This window comes from Drosophila guanche, unplaced genomic scaffold (assembly GCF_900245975.1).
Source record: "Drosophila guanche unplaced genomic scaffold, DGUA_6, whole genome shotgun sequence".
NCBI lineage: Eukaryota > Metazoa > Arthropoda > Insecta > Diptera > Drosophilidae > Drosophila > Drosophila guanche.
The window spans coordinates 6,213,538-6,235,257 of NW_022995750.1; the positions used below are offsets into that span (position 1 = coordinate 6,213,538).

The 21,720-nt window shown below is 42.7% G+C and overlaps 2 protein-coding genes across 5 annotated transcripts in view; both read left to right on the plus strand.

The window, feature by feature from the left end:
- Positions 1 to 908: 908 nt before the first annotated feature.
- Positions 909 to 4,319, plus strand: LOC117586243 (replication factor C subunit 1). The gene is made up of 4 exons (XM_034276181.1): positions 909 to 1,025; positions 1,101 to 2,506; positions 2,559 to 3,413; positions 3,477 to 4,319. The coding sequence occupies exons 1-4, from the start codon at positions 1,017 to 1,019 to the stop codon at positions 4,264 to 4,266; spliced, it is 3,060 nt and encodes a 1,019-aa protein (XP_034132072.1). The 5' UTR covers positions 909 to 1,016; the 3' UTR covers positions 4,267 to 4,319.
- A 4,058-nt stretch (positions 4,320 to 8,377) lies between these two features.
- Positions 8,378 to 21,720, plus strand: part of LOC117586505 (FERM, ARHGEF and pleckstrin domain-containing protein 2) — a 36,596-nt gene continuing 23,253 nt past the window's right edge. Inside the window, exons 1-2 of one of the 4 annotated variants that reach the window (XM_034276628.1) lie at positions 8,378 to 8,580; positions 17,070 to 17,917. In XM_034276628.1, the coding sequence (XP_034132519.1) occupies positions 17,666 to 17,917 (252 nt within the window). In that variant the 5' untranslated portion in view covers positions 8,378 to 8,580; positions 17,070 to 17,665. The remainder of the gene's footprint in view (positions 8,581 to 17,069; positions 17,918 to 21,720) is intronic. The other 3 variants (XM_034276631.1, XM_034276632.1, XM_034276630.1) reach the window with 3 other exon arrangements.

Here is a 21,720-nt window from a genome sequence, read left to right on the forward strand (position 1 = left end):
GCTGTGTCAGGCGGGGGGTTGGAGAGGCTCTAATGCCCTGTAAATGCAACAAAACAGCTTGTGTGCACAGGGGATTGACTTTGCTGTGAAGTAAAGTGCCGTTGATGATGTGATTCCGTCTCTGATGTGATTTGATTTGATTAGTTTGCATTGCATTAGCGGAAGATTGATGAAGCATACGTCAAATAACATGTAAAATGCACAAGAACGTAAGCCGACTTGATTGTTTGACAATAAGTAATTTGTAATTTGCAATGACTTTTAAAGTTTTGATGTCTAATTTTAAATTTAATTTTTAAAATCAATCAATTTACCCATCATTGGGAGTTTAAGAAAATAAACTAGGCCGCAGAGCATATGGTCTTCCTCTACAAGGGGAGAAGCAAGTCCAAATATAACTTGAAATTTCAAATTGCTGCTGCACAAAAGCTGTTTGGTACGAGCTATGTTAAGACAGTGCTGTTAAACTCAGTTTTTACATGCTGAAACCAGTGACTCTGCTGATGGTATAGGGTATGAAGGCAGGCATAAGAGTTTTATTCCAATTTCGGTGGGATTCTGGGGTATTTTCTCCTTATCCGTAGGGAATTTTGTCTGTCCCTTCTCTTTCGCAACGTGGGTGTTTTCTTCGCTAAAATGTGCTTGCATTCGATTCTCAACTACATTTGTACGGTAAAATACATTTGAATCGGCTGTTTTCCCCAACATGGGTATGGAACGAGCAACATTCTGCTACCTTTGCGAAAGAAAATATATAGATCTGTTGTAAGACTAATTTAAGAAAAGTTTCTCGATGTACATACCGAGAACAGGTTAAACATTATTCAGAATATCAAAATCTGCGAAAATGATTTAGGAAACGGAATGTTCCCGGTATATTTGGAAAATGATAAGGTATTTAAAGGTATATTTTAGAGGGTCATGCGGTATATTTGCTGTATCTCCAAATCCGCGGTCACACTGACGGCCGGTCCACATTCTACTCAAAATTGAAATTTAACAAAATATATGTTATAATGCAAAGGGTATGTGGAAACGAAAATTATGTGATTAAGAAGCTCATTGAATACCTAATATAATTTGTGTATCTTTTTGTGAAGATTGACCAATTCTTCAAGCCAGTGCCAGGCAGCACAAAAAAATCCAATGGGGACGATGAGACGCCATCGAAGGCGCCAAAACGCCGCAAGCCCTTGATAATATCCAGCGATGAGGAGGAAATAGCAGCCAGCCCGCAGGAATCAAAGAAACGGAAGACAAATCGCAAAGTCATATCCAGCGATGAGGACCAGGTGGTCGCCAGTCCAGATGGGTCGCGGGCACAGAAGCGTGCCACAAATGGCGCTGGAGGCAAGAAGCCAGCGCTGTCCAAGCTGAAGCCCATGCAAAAGGTGGATCCCTCGCAGCTGTTTGGCGGCGAGACCAATCGCGTGGAGAAGCCCAAGCAGAAGACGAAGGCTGTCATCGAGTTTGAGAATGAGGATATCGACAAGAGTCTCATGGAGGTAGATCTGGATGAGAGCTTAAAGACGGTGGAACCCAAAGAGAGAGTGGCTGTGGCTCCCAAGTCGCCCTCCCGCAAACGTGCCAAGCCCAGCAGCCCGGAGCCGACAAAGAGGAACAGTCCAGAGGCTTCAAAACCGAAAAAGCGTATCAGCCCAGAGGCAGCAAAGCCAAAGACTCCGGAGCCCCCAAAGCGCAGCAGTCCGGACACGCCAAAGGCCAAAGCAAAGCCCAAGACCACGACGCCACGTGTGAAGAAGGAGAAGCCGCCCGCGGATCTCGAGACGAGCGTGCTGACCGACGAGGAGCGCCACGAGCGGAAGCGCATGTCGGCAGTGCTCTACCAGAAGTTTAAGAACCGCAGCGCCTGCCTCAATCCAGGCAGCAAGGAGATACCCACGGGAAAGCCCGACTGCCTGAAGGGACTCACGTTTGTGGTCACCGGCGTGCTGGAGTCCATGGAGCGGGAGGAGGCCGAGTCGGTAATCAAGGGGTACGGCGGCCGTGTCATGACGGTGGTGGGCAAGAAGCTCATGTATCTGGTGGTGGGTGAGGAGGCGGGGCCCAAGAAGTTGGCCACCGCGGAGGACCTCAACATACCCATCCTGAGCGAGGATGGACTCTTCGATTTGATCAGGGAGAAGTCGGGCCAGGGCAAGAGGAAGCAGGTGAAGGAGGAGGTCAAGAGTCCACAGAAGGAGCAGAAGAGTGAGTCCAGGCCAAAGAAGGAGGAGCCGAAGGTAAAGAAGGAGGTGAAGCAGGAATCTCTGGTCAAAGTAGAGAAGAAAGACTCCCAGGTGAAGAAGGAGAAGGAAGAGGATTCCCTGCCAGCAGTTACCCTCAAGGTGAAGAAAGAGCCCACATCCGTGGACACGTCCCAAGTGCAACAGAGGCCCGTGGAGAAGCCCCTGGATCTGGGCAGCATGGCCTGGGTGGACAAACACAAGCCCACGAACATCAAGGAGATCGTAGGCCAGGCCGGAGCAGCCAGCAACGTAACCAAGTAAGTAGAGCCTTCCCCATGCCGACTTTCTATTGAAACATCTCCTGCGCAGGCTGATGAACTGGCTGTCCAAGTGGTATGTGAGCCACGATGGCAAGAAGAAGGCGCAGCGTCCCAATCCCTGGGCCAAGAACGACGATGGCAGCTTCTACAAGGCGGCCCTGCTGTCGGGACCGCCAGGCATAGGAAAGACAACGACAGCGACGCTGGTGGTCAAGGAACTGGGCTTCGATGCGGTTGAGTTCAATGCCTCCGACACTCGGAGCAAGCGTCTGCTCCAGGATGAGGTCTCCACGCTGCTGGGAAACAAGTCTCTCTATGGCTACGTGAACGGACAGTCGCAGGCGGTGTCCAAGAAGCATGTGCTGATCATGGACGAGGTGGACGGCATGGCGGGCAACGAGGATCGTGGCGGCATGCAGGAGCTGATTGCGCTCATCAAGGACAGCTCCGTGCCCATCATTTGCATGTGCAACGATCGCAATCACCCGAAGATCCGTTCCCTCGTCAATTACTGCTTTGATCTGCGCTTCCAGCGGCCGCGTCTCGAGCAGATCAAGGGCAAGATCATGAGCATCTGCTTCAAGGAGAAGGTCAAGATATCCCCGGCCAAAGTGGAGGAGATTATAGCAGCCACAAACAACGATATTCGCCAGTCCATCAACCACATCTCCCTGATGAGTGCCGGAGAGCAGATTCCCACCCAATCGCAGGCCAAGGCCGAGCCAAAGGTGGCCTGCAAAGACCTAAAGCTGGGTCCCTGGGAGGTGGTGCGCAAGGTTTTCACCGCCGAGGAGCACAAGCGAATGTCTTTTGCCGACAAATGTGATTTATTCTTCCACGACTACAGCCTAGCGCCACTGTTTGTCCAGCAGAACTATCTCCAGGTCACGCCTCAAGGCAACAAGTGAGTCTCGAACATTCCCCAGGAGGAGATCGCTCCAATAACTTACATTATATGTTCTTTCAGAAATGATATTCTTGGTAAAGTGGCAGCCACAGCGGATGCCCTCAGCATTGGCGATATGATAGATAAACGGATCCGTGCCAACTCCGCCTGGAGTCTGCTGCCCACGCAGGCATTCTTCAGCTCTGTTCTGCCGGGCGAGCACATGGCAGGCCATTTCACGGGGCAGATCAACTTTCCCGGCTGGCTTGGCAAGAACTCGAGGACTACGAAGCGGGCAAGACTCGCCCAGGAGCTGCACGATCACACCAGGTCTTGCACCTCCGGCTCCAGGCTCTCCATCCGCCTGGACTATGCACCCTTCCTGCTGGACAACATAGCTCGTCCGCTGGCCAGAGACGGCCAGGATGGGGTGCCCGCTGCACTGGATGTGATGAAGGACTACCACCTGCTGCGGGAGGATCTCGACTCACTGGTCGAGCTGACCGCCTGGCCAGGCAAGAAGTCCCCGCTGGATGCCGTGGATGGCCGTGTGAAGGCGGCCCTGACTCGTTCCTACAACAAGGAGGTGATGGCCTATTCCTACTCCGCCCAGGCGAACATCAAGAAGAAAAAGTCAGAGGCTGGTGCCGGCGATGAGGAGCTGCTGGGCCTAGAAGAGGAGCTCGAAGAGGGCGAAACGAAGCTCGCAGACTCGGATGAGGACGAGGATAAAGATAACCTAGAACTAGATGGCCTGATCAAGGCCAAAAAGAAGTCGACAGCTGCCAGCACGTCGAAGGCAGCGGGCGGTTCCAAGAAGTCGACTGCCGGTGCAACGGCCGCCAAACCCAAGTCCAGGGCTAAAAAGTAAAACAATTTAGTTTATCCACTAATTATTTCATTGGTTGTTATTCCATTTTCGAATCCCTCATCCAATAAAAATTCATGTTGAAATATATCCGCGTCAGTGTTGTAAACCAATTAAGAAAAAATGTCACTCCAGAAATTTGTAAAGTAAGTTAGTTTTCTTCACTTTACTTCCATAGCTATACGCTCCACATCTCATCGGCAGATTCATGAGCACTATAACGCTCCCCATACACTGGGCGAGCATCCACATAAATGATGTCTGGAGAACAGGCAGACCATGCGGTCGCCCATACAGAGCTCCTCCATGCGTTGGCTGTGGCTGCTGAGAAAATGTGACATTACGAGACTCGGGCTGAGAGGTTTTGCACAGCCTTAAATGGGGCAAGGAAATCCCTCGGAATTCGGTGTCTCTGCAGGTGTTTTGCTAATATAATGGCGAAGACCGACTCTGGCGTGGTTGATGGCTAGGAAATCGGGCCGCGGGAACTGTTGGTTGACATAAAACTCGCTGTAGGATTCCCTGTTCGAGGTGCGAATGCACAGCCCCAGGGTCTCGGCCTGAGTGGCCCGCTTCTCGCCGTTTCTCAAGGGTTCGTTCAGGACTAATTGTACAACTCAAATGCATCGATCGTGCCCCCGATCGGACGTCTATGCTGCTCCAGCATGAACACCTCCACAACGTTCACGACGAAGCGGCAACGGAGCAGAGTGCGCCGCCGAATGTCCATGTCCGTTCCAATGGCGTAGTGAAAGAGGACACGGAAGTAGGCGCAGATCATATACTTGGCCATAGCCTCATTCACTGTTCATCGTCTGTGAGCTGCAGTAACGACTTCTAAGTTCACGGATACTCTTGTCCAACTGCTCATCGGAGGACTGTAGTAGCTCCTCCACAGGTCGCCCCAGAAGAAAAAATAAGGGGTAAAAGCCTTCCAACAGGAACCACTGGAATATCATCTCGTCATGTGAGGGACATCGGAGGTGGTAGAATTTCTCCATGTAGTCCAGAATGCGATCGTGCAGCCCATCCACATTGGGCCGGTGATAGGCCATGGTCCACAGGATCTTTTTCGATGGCTCGTCAAGCTCAAAATAGCTCCGAAAGTCCCCTTGCCTTCTTAGAGATTTTCTTAGCCGCGTTGGTCGCTGACCAATTCACCCTTGGACCTAGGCGCACAGACATACCCATTGGGCGCGATGATTTTCCCAATTTTTGGTCGCCAAAGCCAGTCAGAGAAGTAACTTTGAAAGAAAGAGAGACGCAATTTTGGAAACTAATGGCAGACTAACTAGCAGGGAACTCAGCCATTAGCCGAGTCGCCATTAGAAGTAGGGATATCTGAACTGCTCTCTCAATAATGATTGCGATGATTTTGATTACATGTTTAACAAAAATTATTAATTTAATATTTAGTTTTAATATTACCGGAATACATCATACAGAGTCATATATTCCGGAGTCATATATAAAACCTTGAACATGATCGAACCGGATGACTCGAACCAAGCTTCATCCAATCTTGAGCCTGATTCCAACTCGTCCTCCGCCCCTGGACTGGAAGATGCCAACCCAGTCTTTTGGGTGAGTGTAAGTTCCCTGATAGTTAGTCGGAATACATTATTTTACAAAAATACTAATACAAATCAATATAAACCCCTTTCATCAGATGATTAGTTAGACATTGAGAATGATTTTTTTCATAATTTCTGGTGTTCCTTTGGCAAAGATTAATCCAATCCCCAAAACTAAAAACATAAAAAAACGTCCCCCAATCCACTTGGAACATTAGACTTACAATCGAACATTTAATTTCCTCAATTTTATACAGTAGTACCGATGTATCCGATGTTTAAAATATAAATATGGTTAAATTTAAATATAGTCGTATCAAATATATTATTTTTTTTTTGAGGTTTTAAGTTACCGCTCTACCCTTAGGTAGAGGGGAATTATTTGGCCACCCGCCTTTCAAGGGGGAAATCGCCACGTCGTAATATGTAACTTGTTACAGGTTTGCTCCAATACTTACCTCTCCATTTTTATTTTTATCAAATATATTAAATATGTTTTTTTTGTAATTGCTAGAGCGAAATTGGTTGGTCGCAGACAATGAGTCCGCATTGATTAGGTACTTCAGTTTATGTTGAATATTAGAAAAAAGTCACTGAAAATGTTGAACTAAAAATAAGTTGTTTGATTATATTAAATGAATGAATATATTAAATTTAAAATATCAATATATCAACGTTAAAAATTAGAAAATGTCATCGACTCTGTATATCGATATAATACCAACAATCCAAAAATCTACAAGCGGCTCGACGCAGCCAATACCAGGTTGACAATTGACGGTATAGTATATACTTTTCGAGATATTTTAGCCACGAAAATGAGGCTAATGTAAATTTACTCTCGAGTATAGTGGTATATTTAATGAACTTCATCCGCGCTATTTTTAAATAATTTTCAATGGAATTGATGTGTCTATTTTAATAATTACCTGCATTTACATACTGAAGAAAAAGCTCCCTTGCTCCAGAAGCGGTGATTTGTAATAAAGAATACAATCCAATAAAAATTAGTATTTATAAAAAGCCAAATTGATTCTTTAATCAGATTAAATTATTATTTTTTTTAAATTTATTTCGCTACAGCAAAATTGGTTGGTCCCAGACGATGAGTCCGCATTGACCAGGTACTTTATGTTGAAATTGAGAATACAGAAAATTGTGAACTCAAAAAAGAGTTGCTTGCCGAAAGAACACTCTTGTGTTTTCTTCCTTAAACCACCAAGTTTGGTTTTGCACGGACTTGCTGCAAACGAGCTTGACTGGTTATGTATAGATCGATCATAAAAAAAAGTCGAAAGTTGCTTTGCTCGTGAAAATGGCCAGTTCTTCAAGGTGTAAAGGGTGTGACGCGTAAGAAGCGTCTCACACGTCCCTTCTCGTTTAATATGCATACGATCTGTAAGGTCCTTGCTTTTATTTATGTGAATTTCTAGTTTGTTTTTAATGCTTCCAAAAATTTCTCTCAAAAACTCTCCCGCTTTTTCTTGATCACATTTTTCTAATACTTATACTTATACTTATACTTATACTTATACTTATACTTATACTTATACTTATACTTATACTTATACTTATACTTATACTTATACTTATACTTATACTTATACTTATACTTATACTTATACTTATACTTATACTTATACTTATACTTATACTTATACTTATACTTATACTTATACTTATACTTACTATACTTTTACTTTTACTTTTACATATATTTTTACTAATATTTTTACCTTTACTTTTACTTTTACTTTTACTTTTACTTTTATTTTTACTCTTAGTAAAAGAGTTGATTCTTCAAATAGATTATAAAAATCGAGAAACAAGATTGAAGATTATGGTATATTTAAAAAAAAAGACGGTATATTTTTGAGGGTAAGACNTACTTATACTTATACTTATACTTATACTTATACTTATACTTATACTTATACTTATACTTATACTTATACTTATACTTATACTTATACTTATACTTATACTTATACTTATACTTATACTTATACTTATACTTATACTTATACTTATACTTATACTTATACTTATACTTATACTTATACTTATACTTATACTTATACTTATACTTATACTTATGCTTTATGAATATGAATATGAATATGAATATGAATATGAATATGAATATGAATATGAATATGAATATGAATATGAATATGAATATGAATATGAATATGAATATGAATATGAATATGAATATGAATATGAATATGAATATGAATATGAATATGAATATGAATATGAATATGAATATGAATATGAATATGAATATGAATATGTTACTATACTTTTACTTTTACTTTTACATATATTTTTACTAATATTTTTACCTTTACTTTTACTTTTACTTTTACTTTTACTTTTATTTTTACTCTTAGTAAAAGAGTTGATTCTTCAAATAGATTATAAAAATCGAGAAACAAGATTGAAGATTATGGTATATTTAAAAAAAAAGACGGTATATTTTTGAGGGTAAGACCGTATATTTCCGCGGTCACACTATTCGGTTGTTTTCAGCCAACACTTTTTTTAATGGAACATTGAACAAAGTGCCATTTTCAGTTGTCGCGAGCGGGGCGAGAAATTTCTACACGGGTCGCCGCAGCCAATACTCCAGCAAGCTGTGAAAAATGCAATGAAATTGCATTTATTGCGCGATCCAAGCCTTCGAACAGTGGACAAAATTTGAGTGCAAGTGGAATACAGCGACAGACAAGAGAAAACAGTGTGTGCCGATGGTTTTTCGCCGTTCATTTGCTCAAGGGCGCGTTTTTTTCAGTTTGTCACTTGATACAATTTTTATGCGTACAAAATTCCCTAAGTTCTCGCTGTATTGTGTGTATATATGTTTTTGTGTAAAGGGCGCAGCATCGCAAAAGAAGAAACCCGGAGCAACAGCCAAAAATCTATGAGAAAATTCTAGCCCCGGATCTTAATTTAATTGCAATTAATTGCCGTTCAAAGCGACAGTCCCAGCTCTCGGTTCTTTTTTGCGCAACTCGTTTTTGGGCTGAAAATTCAATAAGCACGTAAATTCCGGAACACACCCCAAGCCACCGCACACCCCGCTCTGCTTTCCCCGCGCTTACGCACAAGCACAATACTCCACTTCCCCCACTCGCCCTAAGGAATGCTGGATTGGCAAAGAGAGACAGAGAGAGAGGAAGGCGAATCAAAGGCAAGTGTAGACTTTGACAACAGCAAAATGTGTGGGTGGCCCTTTGCAAGGTACATTTGTGTAGGGCGAGGGACTCGCAGATCAAACTAAAGGGCATATTGTGTAAAGTTCGGATTTATTATAAAAGAGAGTGCATTTTAAATGAAAAAAAGCAGCTGAAATGACTCACATTGCAGGGCATACATATTAAATATGTGCATACATTAGCATAAGCTGCCGATAAGAGACCGCTCTCTGGGACTTCCTTACCTTCTCAGAAATATACCGTGCCCTGGGCCCCCTCAACACTTTACTGAGTCTCTCTTTCGCTTTCTTTCTCCTTCGCACTCCTGCTGATTTTGCTGTTGTGTTAGGCACAAGGACACGCCGTGGCTCACGCATACATTCATGCGCAGCAGGGGACTTGGAGTGTGGCAGGGGCAACAAGAATTACAGTTACAGTTTTCGGCCCCGAAATTTTTTGTAAACACTTGTCGCCTGCGCTGTTGTCGTCGACGCAGACGCTGGCTTCGCAGTTGCCGCACCTTTTCTTCAATTTTCGTATGTTTTTGGCAACTCATGTTTACTTTTTTTTGGCGATATTTGAATTGGAATAACTTGTGAATGGAGACTCAAATGGCGAGGAATGAGGGAAAATTGTTGAGGAAATTTAGTTGACAATTATGTTTCCGTTTACTTATTTCGTTAATTCTGCAGTTTCTTGTGTATTTTAAGAAAACTTGTGTGTTTTGCCTTGTCCCGTTGCTTGTCCTTCTCTTGCCTTTTCTTCTTCCATTCCTCTCTTTGCCACAATTTCTTGCACAAAATGCTCCAAATTCAGGTCATTGCATTTGTTTGAGAGGCGCCCACCCACCCATTATACATGCTCTCCCACTCTATTCTTGTATCTCCCTCTCCTTCACTTGTACACCCTCTCCCTCTATCTCTTTCTCGTTCTATCTGGTCTTTTGCTGCGTGTTAATGCTGTTGGATGCCATGGATTTTCGCTTTCGTTTCAAACTTTCCTGGATTCTGGATTTAAGGAAATTGTTTTAGACTTTCACCGTAAACTAAGATATATGATTGTATTAAACTTTTTTCTTGAGAGAGTGCGCTGGATGGGATTTAATTCTTATTTAATCTTAGCAGTTTGCTTGACAATTGACACATTGGTACATTTAGCAGGACCAACTTTAGATCTCTATTTATTATTATTCATTATTTTCGGTATGATGTCAGCATGTTCCTATTCTGTATTTGCATAATGACGGAACATGTCAGCATTTCCTTCGATACTTGTAGTGCAAAAAAAAAGGGAGAACGATAATGAAAATACAAACTTGTAGATAACGGTTCAAAGATTGATGATAACACACAACACACACACACACACACCAGAATATAGTTACAGCACCAGAGAGCCTTTGCCTATAACGGGGTGCCGAAACAGACAACAAGTAAATAGATAAACGATGGGTAAAAGAGGGCAGGCAGTCAGTCCCTGGAATTGTGATTGTTGATGGGGATGGGGATGTGGGGTAAAGTGTATTGCTGCTGTCTATTTACACACGGCCGCTTACATGCTTCAAGCGCACTTCGTTATCAGTTTTTGTATGCCAGCGAGCTTGTGGTGTGTGTGTGTGTGTGTAGGGTTGCCAGGGGGTAGGGCAGGGCAGAACGGGACGGACAGAGATAAGCGAGCGACGACAACACTTGACTGAGCCCGACGCGCTCTTGTCCGCTTTGTAGCTGTTAAAAATACCCGTTTGTTGGCATAGCTGCTACGCTCTTTTTATACCTTTTTTGTTGTGAATTGTATTTATTCGTTTTTCGTTATTTTGGCAACTCTACCTATCCCCCCACTCCCTTCCGCTGACATCATCATTCACAGATTTTCATGCTTAATTTGAAAACTAGAGAGGGGACATTTTTGTATCGTGTTTTGATCACGAGTCGGCAAGGAAATGAATAAAATATGGATAGAATGGGGGGAAACTTTACTTTGATTACTATTTGCAGTGCAAATAGAGGAGGAATAGAGGAATTTCGGAGGCTAAATCGAATAAATTGTATTCCCATGTATTTGGTTTTTCAGTTGACAATCAAACAGTGCTCCCAGATATGGAGAGGTCGCACCATATGAGCCCCACTACAATTATTATTTATTATATAGATTACTGAAAAGTGGATTAAATTAAATTACTGGTTCTTAACTATTACAGTTTCTGATCAAGGGTCTTAGAGATCAAATATTGGCATCCAACTTTTTTTAAAAACTAGCTTTGAAATCAATTGAAATCAGCTTTAGCCACCAAAGTGGTCCAAATGGAAACTTATACGTTGTCCATATGAATTCCTAACCCAATAAGAGCGTTTCCATCGCGTGCGATACTATGCCACAAGTATCCAATGGATAGGTCGGACCATGTATGGCACAAGTCTAGGCAAACACAACACGGATGCAGAGTTCAAACATAGAAATGCTCACACGTAGTAGTAGCAGCAGGCGAATAAAACTTGGGCCAGTCGGTGTCGGCGTTTCCGTCGCCAGGCTTGTTGGCCGAAAGAGAACGAGTTAATCGTGCAGATGAAATGGGTCAACAGTGAGTCTGTCTGTGCGAGTATCTCAAAAACACACAGACACAAAAGCCTGCTGACAGTCCCCAGGCCCCAATGGGCCCAAGCAAATTAAGTTGCGAGCCAACTTCTGAGTCCGTCTCTCTTTGACTATACATATCTCTCAGGCCATACATTATTTATTTGCGATCTCAATACGCTTTGTTGGATTTCTGTGCTGGCTCTTCCTTCACCACCATACCCCCGCGCTTTCATGAGCCCAAAATAATAGACTCGGCCTCCCATTGAGGGTGGCCCAATGCACTGGGGAGGGGCACTTGCATTCATTGAATTTGTTTTGCCTTTGTTCTCTCTTCTGTTTTATTTTTTTCAGAGGTCTAATTGAAATTTGTTGTCTTTTGGTTGGGTTTCGGTTGTGATTTACACTCGTTAACAGGTTCTTTTTTTTGGCGTTGGCTTTGGTCAAAAGCATAAAACGATTTTCATTTCCGTTTCGGGGCACCATACTCATAAATTCAAAATGTATCTTGTGTCGGCTGTGACGGCGGTCTCTTCACTTGTGCTGCATACAAATTGAGGACAATTCCAAGTGCTGCTTAGCCATGGCTACGGTGGGATACACACACACACAAAGTGGATGGATATGCGATGGTTACAGTGGGTATGTGATAGTAGGTGTAACCAAAATATGAAAGAGCTTGTCAGTTTGGGTTTGCCGGTGACAATCGAAATTCTTTCGTAACAAAGTAAACCGGGCTAACATCAAAATACTTATAAGAACCCGGTACAAATGTTTGTAATCGGATGGAAGTCCATTTATAGATAAAAGTTAACTTAGAGAGATGAAAGACTGGCTACAAATAGTTTTCCTTTAAAATGTCGATGTATTTCATGTCAAAATTGCATTTCTGTATCTTCATAAATCAATGCTTTTCTATCCTTTTGCTAGCTTTTGTCCTACTGTAGTTGGGCTTTATCCTTAACCCGTTTTTTGTACTCGTTGAAAATGTCAGTCAAGTGTTCTGCGACAAGGCTGTCACCTCATCTCAAGAACTTTGTTGCACTGCCTCCTCCCTCATTCTTCTTTTTGCTTGCAAATGTCGCATTCTGTATGGTGTGGTGTGCGTTTTATCTTGACTTTGTTCAACAAATTGCTATAATTTGTTGTAGATTCTATGAAAAAAGAGGCTCGAACGGGAGAGGTCTATGGGGTCTACGGGGTCTATGGTCTATGGGTGGAACTGCTAGCCGTCTAATCAATAACCAGAGCCACTTGTTTGTTCAGTCAGAGTGTTGTCCGCCTGTCAACGACTTTTATTTTCCCCTTTTCATACAGTATTTTTATCTGTATCTGTATCTGTGCCTGCGTCTCTGTCTCTGTCTCTGTCTCTATATCTGAGCTTGAGCTGTGTCTGCGGTGTATCTGTGGAACTACCTAACGACAATACTAATTGATTTCGTTCGGCATTTTCAATTGCGTTTTGTTGTGTTTATGAGTGGTTTCCCCTCCTCTGCTTCTTGAGTTCGTGGTTTGTTTTGCATATTAGCAAATCTTTTTGTTTATAGTCTTTGAGGTTCCTCAATCATGTGAAAATATCTTTAAAGCGGTCGCATGGCCATAGATGACTGGAAAATATGTTGGAGTGGGCAAAAAAGTACCCTCCAGTCAGTTGCCATTTCTCTTGGTTCCATTAAAACTGAAATTCAAGTATGTGCTTCTTACAGCGAAGAAAGGTTTCCATAGGACGATGCCAGATAGCAATTAAGAGATGCAGATTCTGTGGAATATTATATCTGCTGACTAGTACAAAAAAAAAGGAAGACGCTGAAGGAACACACATGTGCAGCCCTCTCTCTGGATATGTGGCAGTGTCTGTGTATCTGCATCTGTGTGCATGCCGTAAAGTAAGGCTGCAATGTATATATAATCCAATGATAAACAAAGAGTCGTCGAGTCATATAAAAAGAGCAACTGGCAATGGAGTTCTGCCATGGATGGGTGTCATGATGATGCTGTTCCTGGGTTCTCTTGGGGTTCTGTTGCGGGAGAAACTTTAAATAAATATTTTAATGAACTGCACTAAAGACAGTGCAGTGCAGTGCAGTGCTGTGCCGCTGACGCCTAAAAAGATTCGACTTTGAAATGCACTCGCCGCCAGCAACCAGTAGCACATCTGAGGAACGTCTGACGGATAGGCGGACAGCCGGTCAGCCGGCGGAGTGCATCCTTTTACATACAGGCACACTCATAAAATACATTCTCTGTTCAGTGCATTTTATTTATAAACACAACCCGAAAGACAGGCGGACAGATGGAGTTGCAGCCACCATGTGGGTTGTAAAAAGAATATCTACATCTTTCTCTCTGGCTTTTGGCCCTATACAAACACAGGGACAACAATTGTTGATCTTTCGGCAGGGGCTTTGGCCTGCTGTGCACTTTTCTCGGAAAGAATTGGCCCCGAGTGATTCATCTTCTCGTTTGGCAGCATAATTATGAAAGATGCTCGAGATACATTTTAATTGAGATGCATTTGCCATCACAGACACATCAATGAAGTGAGAGGGGGCTTTAAAATTGAGATTGTTTAAATTAAAAAAATGACAAAAGATTGCTAGAGCAACTCTTCTATAAATTGAAATAAAAATTGTTATTGACAGTTCGAATTGATATTGTCAATTATTTGTGATCCAATATCCAATATGATGGATTTTTGTATGGCAGAAATGAATGGGGGTGATTTATTATAGTATGGGAGGAAAGGCCTCTAGGCAATTAGGAAATTCCTAAGAGAAATCTTGAGAAATTGTTAATTAATTTTCAAAATGAATTATTTTATTTTTGATATGCAGATGCAACTGAAATCTGAAATCTTTAAATAAGAACCGTAGTGGAATTTACCAAGGAAAGAATTCCTTGAGGTTTAACTAAAGAAAATTTAATGAAAACCACGCCCTTTTCCCGACCTCATCCAACAGAGACACCTAAAGTGTCAGAATGGCAAATTGGCAAGCAAAAACTTAATTAAAGAAACATAAATTTATGTCACTCTTCTGCCATATAAAACTCATAAAACATTGATGGGGACACACAAAACATTTTTTGGGTCACATATATGTATACATAAAGAGCCATAGACGGAGAGAAAGAGGGAGAGAGAGAGAGAGAGAGAGAGAGAGATGGGGATACACTTGTGAAAACTGGTTAAAAACTTCTTCATGCCTCCACTTTTGGAGGAGTCGCCAGTCACAGGGGACAGATGGATGTACAGAGCACATCATTCGCCAATGTGAAGTTTATGGAATGCTGAAGAGTGTGCCAGGCAGGCCAATAAGGCCAACATATACGATTAGAAATAGCCTTGCCGTGGCCCAAGTTGGTAGCTCATCAAGCGGTACTGTAACCCCATTCTGGCACTGCTTTTGCTCCCAGAGAGACCAGAGACCGCTTCTAGCGACATGTTTGGGAGACCAGCTTGTCCATAAATTGCAGAGCATCATTAATATTACGGCAACGTCTTGATACTGCTGCCGTTTAAGGCGTTCTCTGTGTGTGTGAGTCTCTTATGATTAAGGATCAACAGAGAAGAGAAGTGGCCAAAGATTGAGAGCAAATCGTTTGCGGAACAATCGATGGTGAGCGCTTAGAAAGCTAAAAAAATCAATGAAAATAACAGAAACTAAGCAAAAAAAAAAAAGGTATTTTAATTGTAATTCTACTTTAAATCTTCTCTTCTTTTTACTCAACCAATTTCTGGTGAAATCCCCCATAGTCTTCTAGTTGTTCTTCCGTTTCCAAGGACTTTGAGCGGTCTACTCCACATTAATCATCTCAAAATTAGACGGAGAGCGCTGCCGGCTTTTCATATGTTGAAATATTTTTTACGAGTCCACATGCTAATCATTTGTGTGTTATTTATGACTAAACGTGACTTATGCGAACAGAAAAGTCGCAGCTTAAACAGAGATAAATAGAGAGAGAGAGAGAGAGAGAAATACTTTTACACCCTCTCTATCGATATGAAAGAGAGTTCTCGGTCTCTGGATTATATTCTGTTATCGGAACTTGCTCAATGTATGAAGATCTTTTTTGTGGGTCATTGAACGATGTCAACTCAACGCTTGTCTCTGCGGTTATCATCTTCCCATACCCAAGAAAAATCTGCCACGACTCTTGCGGCATACACGATATTCTCATATCGCATCGTAAATTCACACATTTCACGACCCATTCAACTTGTGGATGTGACTGGGGACTGGGGGCATCCTGTGCGTATTTTTTTCTCTGTCTCTATCTTTTGCAAATTGACAGCCAGCCGTTTGGCCACGTTCGCATTTAAATTTACGAGACACAAAACCATAAATAAATGGACAGAGAGCGGACAGGGAAGACGACATCTTGTTCATAATTTTTCCATATTTTTTATTATTATATTTCTCTTGCTCTTTCTCTTGCTCTCTCTCTATGCCTCTCGTCTCGCATCCCACATCATAATTGGGCGCCAAACTCCAATCCTCAATCTATCTGTATCTCTAAGTCTCTTTTTGTCTGTAGGCGAGAAGTTTCTTTTCTCGGTTGCGATCCAAAGCGTGGGCCAGCAGCCACGTGGGTAGGTGGAGCTGGAGCCCCATCAAACTTGATTCGGCGGCAAACCAGAAGTTATACTCGTACTTCCACTTCCATTTGATTTTGTGCCGCTATGTGACTGCCTCCTCGTGATAAGCCCATTTATTTTCACAGGTGTTTTCCCTAATTTCTTCTTTCCATATTTCCCAATTTCCCATTTTATGGCCTTTTAATGGTTTAAATAATTCCCCTGACAACCATTTATTTGGGTCATTGTTTTGGGTGCTTTTATGTGCTTTTAATTTCTCAATAGTCCAAGAGGTTTCGGGTTTGTGTGCATCTCAGAGGAACAGCCCAAACGAGAGATTGTCGCCCACTGTTGCCGGCTGTCATTTATTGTTTGAGGCCTGAGGAATGGTTTTCGATCCCAGCCTCTGTCTTATGGTATCTGTCTCTGTGTGTGTCCACGCCCACTTTTTGCAAGGGTTTTGATTAATTTCTAAGACGATTATTTCGATTTCTTTGAAAATAAATGATCCTGAGATATGAGGCTTTGGAAAGATGAAAAAAATACAATGCAAACATTTAGATTTATTTTATTTTGAATGATATTTGTTTGTGAAAGATCATAAGACATGGGGTATTGATACTTTTAAGGGCCAATATTGTATTTGTATTTGGCCCTACGCGGACACTCCATTGCTCCCATTTCTATCAGATTTTTCTTCGACAATTGAATGCAAACAAAAATGTATATTTCCAGTCGCACAATAATTCAGCAAGAACTTATAGATAATCCTACAAAAAACAGCTCATGAAATACCATCAAGAGATTTCGTTTTTTACATCTGACAATAATTTCCACTCCACTTAAAATGTTGACTAACATATTTTTGTGTTGCAATCTTTATAGGAAAATTACGGAAAATCCGGCGAAGAATTAAGATGAGGAAATCCACGAATGACCCAACCACATGCCAAATGCTGTAAAACCAATTTCAAAACAAACCGAATATATATCTGCAGCTCTCGGAGCGAATAATGCCAGAGGGAAGAAGTCAAGAGGAGTCATCGAATCCGAATCCGAATCCGCATCCGAAGCCGTGGCAAATGTGAAACACATGTGAGAACGTGTGTGTGTGTGATGTGTGGCGTTATAGCTTTCAATTTGTTCTGTTATTGTTCTTTTCTGGATACGAAATGAAATCGAATTAAAGCACACAAACACAGCTACAAATACAAAAACAGACGCAGATAAAAACAGAAGGGAAGATACAGCCGAAAAAAAAGAATTCAATTAACGAAACGAAATACAAACATAAGAAGAAACGAAGAAACGAAAAAACGAAAACCCCCAAGTAGCATTCCATGTTTAAAGCATTTAAAAGAAACTCCTAAAGAAGACAAGACAGACACAGCCACAGAAGACAGACCCTCGATCTATGCCAAAGATCGGAGTCATCGGAGTCTTATTCCAGCGGTAGCTCCCACAAAATTCTCGTCTACAAAATGTCCCTCGCCGACATGGGCACGGCCTCAAGATCCAGCGGAGGCGGTGCCGGTGGCGGTGGCCGTCACTATGATCTGGCCTCTGGCGGTGGTCCGGGTCCAGGAGGTCTACCCGGTGCTCGGATGACCCACTCGCTGAGCACACCCTCTGGTGTGGATGGTACACCCTCAACGCCCAGACATCGCGGCGGCAAAAAGCTTACCGTTCGCATACAAATGCTGGATGATTCGGTTACCATGTTTCAAGTGCAGGTGAGTGCCAGAATTTGATTTTAGGTCTTTATTCGTGCCAGTCCTTGAATTCATTTAAACGTAAAGTTCATCAAGATAATGCAATATGAAAAAGCAATGAAAATTTAATGAAAATTCCATCCAGTGATGCCGGCATACATATAAGTATTTCTCTTTTGCGTTGGAGTTATCTTACACTTCACACAGGAAGCACCTGCCAAAGCGGAAGTCATCCGTTAAATGGAAATTGCACAAATGCATCTCCCTCCATATGCTACGTTCTTCAGTATACATTTTCATGTGTGCATCTCCCTTTTGGAACAAACAATTTCACCTGCAAATGGGAAAATATGTGAAAAGCTACTTTTAATTAAATGTAAACTCGAAAAAAATGAAACTGTGTGGAGTCGAGTCGGGGAGTAAAAAGAAAGATGTAGGGAGAATATGGGAGGAATATATCAGTGTGGAATCTCTAGGGACTTATGCGACAAGGGGCTCAGCGTTTGTATCGGGAAGAGAAGGCGTGGCTGGCAGTTTGTTTGGCATTCGGCCAGAGAATGAGGCACATTTTTTCGGTGTTTCCTCTGGCAAACAAGCGGCACAGAAATCAACAGAGGCGGCAGCAGCCGTTGGAACAGGAGCAACATCAGCAGCAGTTGCAGTTGCAGTAGCAAGCGGAAAGTGGATGGTGGATGGTGCAGATGCTGCACATCCGTTCTCTTTCCCCAGCTCACTGCTCACTGCTTCTGTTCGCTTTGTGGACCACCAAAATAATCACCATGATACTTGAGTATGGCCAGGCAGTGGTGCATTCTTTGGGGTCTACGAACTGTGTTGTCTGTGGCCCAAGACCGGGCAACTGCACATGTCTGATTTGTTGACCGCAAATCACATTAACGTAAGCCAGCAATGGGCAGCCTTTTTGAATTTGGGAGCAGTCCAACAACACCAACCACAATTTCATAATCATCACTATTTTCCTGCTTTTGAATCCTTTCTACATTGATTTACCAACATATATGCTTGCCGATCTGAAACCAACTCTGGTTCGGACACAACGGAATAAAATACGTGGAATAAATGTCATTGTTTTGATGTCTTTATGTATATATTTTCCTATGTATTGTGACCCATCTTACTCTTCTTTATACTCGTATCCATGCTTACCCGTACTCCTGCTTGCTCCTTTGTTTCTGGCTTGCTGTCCGTCACTTTCTGTGTTGGTTAATGGATTTTGTCGTAGTTTGTTGTTTGTTCTTATTGTTGGCGCTGTGGTTGCGCCACTTCCTGGCTCCATTAGCCCGGCCTCGTGGAAAGGCTTTGGCATTTTTCTGCCTACCATTGAAGTGGACACGCCCAAAGCCTCACCTCTGCCCCAGCCTCTGCCTCTGCCTCTGCGCTAGTGCAGACACATTTGAAAGGCTTCAACAAGCGAGGAGTGGAAATGTTTCAAGCCAACAACTACAACACAACGGTGGCCATTGTTGGGGGGTTGCAGCACACCGATGGGGTTTGCTTGTGTGTTGCGCTTGGGTTAGGGGTTTGTGGTTTCTCTCTGGACTAACCTTTTTGTGAACCAGTTGCACTTGAGGCGCTGCCTGCCCGTCGTCGCTTCGCTCTCGGTAAATGTTTTGCTGCAAAGTGCTGCTCCACACAAAACTATTTTTTTTTTTACTTATGTGCCATGCCATTCGCCGTCTGCATGCCACTCTAGTGGTATTTCTCTGCTTTTGCACAGGCCCCCAGGCTTTTGGCTCAACATTTTATCCGAAAACAGGCAAGGCAGCTGGTGTAGGCCGAACTCTATTGCTAGTGGAACTGCAGGAAGGACTCTGCCGCAGGATTGGGCTTAAGAGGATTCAGAAAGGATGAAAGTTAGTTGGTGAAATGAAGTTTAGGAAGTTGCTTGTATTCGAGTAAAACAATTAAAGAGTAAGACACAGCACAGCAGACAGGAGGATAAATATCAATCATTGGGTTTTATATTTTAGCTTTTCCTTGGATATCCCAAATCAAAGCCGTTTCATTATCAACCGCTTAAAGTGCTTCAACGCTCTCACAAAGTACTTATATCATCGTACCATACACGACATGAAAAGCTCTCCTTGAGCTCCGACTGGTATTAAAAATTCAATCACGTTACAATTTCTGCTGTGCCATGCAGTTCTTCTGCTGTGCACTGCGTATACGTAATGTATATTGACATGGTTACATTTTAAAAATAGAAACCCAACCCCCCCAAGGCACCCGGCACCTTCCTTTTGGTGCCGTGTGGTGTAACCATAATATCAACTGCAGAACTGTTTTCCCCATTGCATGTTGGCCCTTAAACAGAAATGAATATGTGGCTGGGTCTTGGTCAACAACTGCATTATTAATCAAGGCTCCTAATGGATTTTGTGGCTTGTAAACGATAATGTAGCTCTGACTGTGGCAGACCTTGTGGATCATGTGGTCCATAAAAAATGGCACTCAAACTTTACAAATGTGAGCGGCCCGAGAAGAATGTGTCCAAAAATGTTTGCCGTTGAAATGTTTCCGTGGATTTTGCTTTTGCATCTGCCGAGAGTTGAATGTTTGCTACTCACCTCTCAGTGCTTCCTTCTGACGCCATTTCATTTCTTTAGCCAACAAAATAACTCTGCCAGTCTGCCCCTCCTAGTGCCTTGCTGTCTCTCTGTCTGCCTGTTTGGCTGTGTTGTGTGTGCAAACATTCTTAAAAGCTTATCTACCAAAGGGGAGAATATTTTGCTGATAATGCAGGCTCGAACACTGGAAAGAATTCTCCGAGAATTTTATTAAATTATGACGCAAATAATTGAGGCATTTACGATTTGTGGCGTACTTGCGGTTACTTTGGCGGAAAATGTATGCAGATGTTGAAGAGGTTTCAGTTGCAGACATTTGAATCATTTGGAGTTTTGCTAATTCCGTTCTGTCTAGCAAGAACTCTTAGAAACCATTCATTTAAAACTTAAGTCTAGTTCTAAGCTACTTATTACGAGTTCGTTATCTTTTTAGACCCAACCCTAGAGCAGGGGCCACAACAGTAAAGCTTTTTTCCATTCAACAAGCATTACCTACTTGCCAAAAAGTTATTTCCAACCCAAACATATTTTCCCATAAAGTGCAGAACTCTTTGAAAAGACATTCTCAACTTTTCTGGTTACCGTGAAAAGTTTTCCATTCGAGAACTAAGAGCCCGCAGCTCAGAAATTTGGCAGCAATAGCAACGGGGTTAGGGCTAGGGCGCTCCACTCAATAGGATAGCCAAGGACAATGCATGTGGAACACAACAACAATGACACGGAGCAAGGGAAACGCCCGCATGTGGACCTCCCTCGTAGAATTTTTCACCATTCTCCATCCAATAGAGGACCACACCTGCCTCTTGCAGTTTCTGCTGGCTGCCACTGCCCCGGCCACTGGCACTGGCACGGCTGCTGCAGCTGCTGTTTGCTTCCTTCTCTCGACACACCGACAAATTGAACAACCGACAAGTGTGGGCCAACTTTTAGCATATGTGGGTGGCGGGTTGTTTGCATTGAAAAGCTTCCTGTCGTTTTGCCATTTCCGCTTTGCATGGCCTCCAGAAGTCGCCAAAGTTAATTGGTTTGTTTTGTAGCCGGCAAAGAGGCGTGTAGTCGACTAGAATTGGCCTAAAAAGATAAATGCTTCTGCGGAGTAGCCCTATAAAAGGGTTATGGGCGTGGCTGTGTCCCAATTGGGGTCCCAAACAGCAGACAAAGAGCCACTGCATCTCCAGAGAATATGCTGCAGTCGACCCCCTTCTGTCATTATTTTTCTCTTGTTTGTCGAATTAA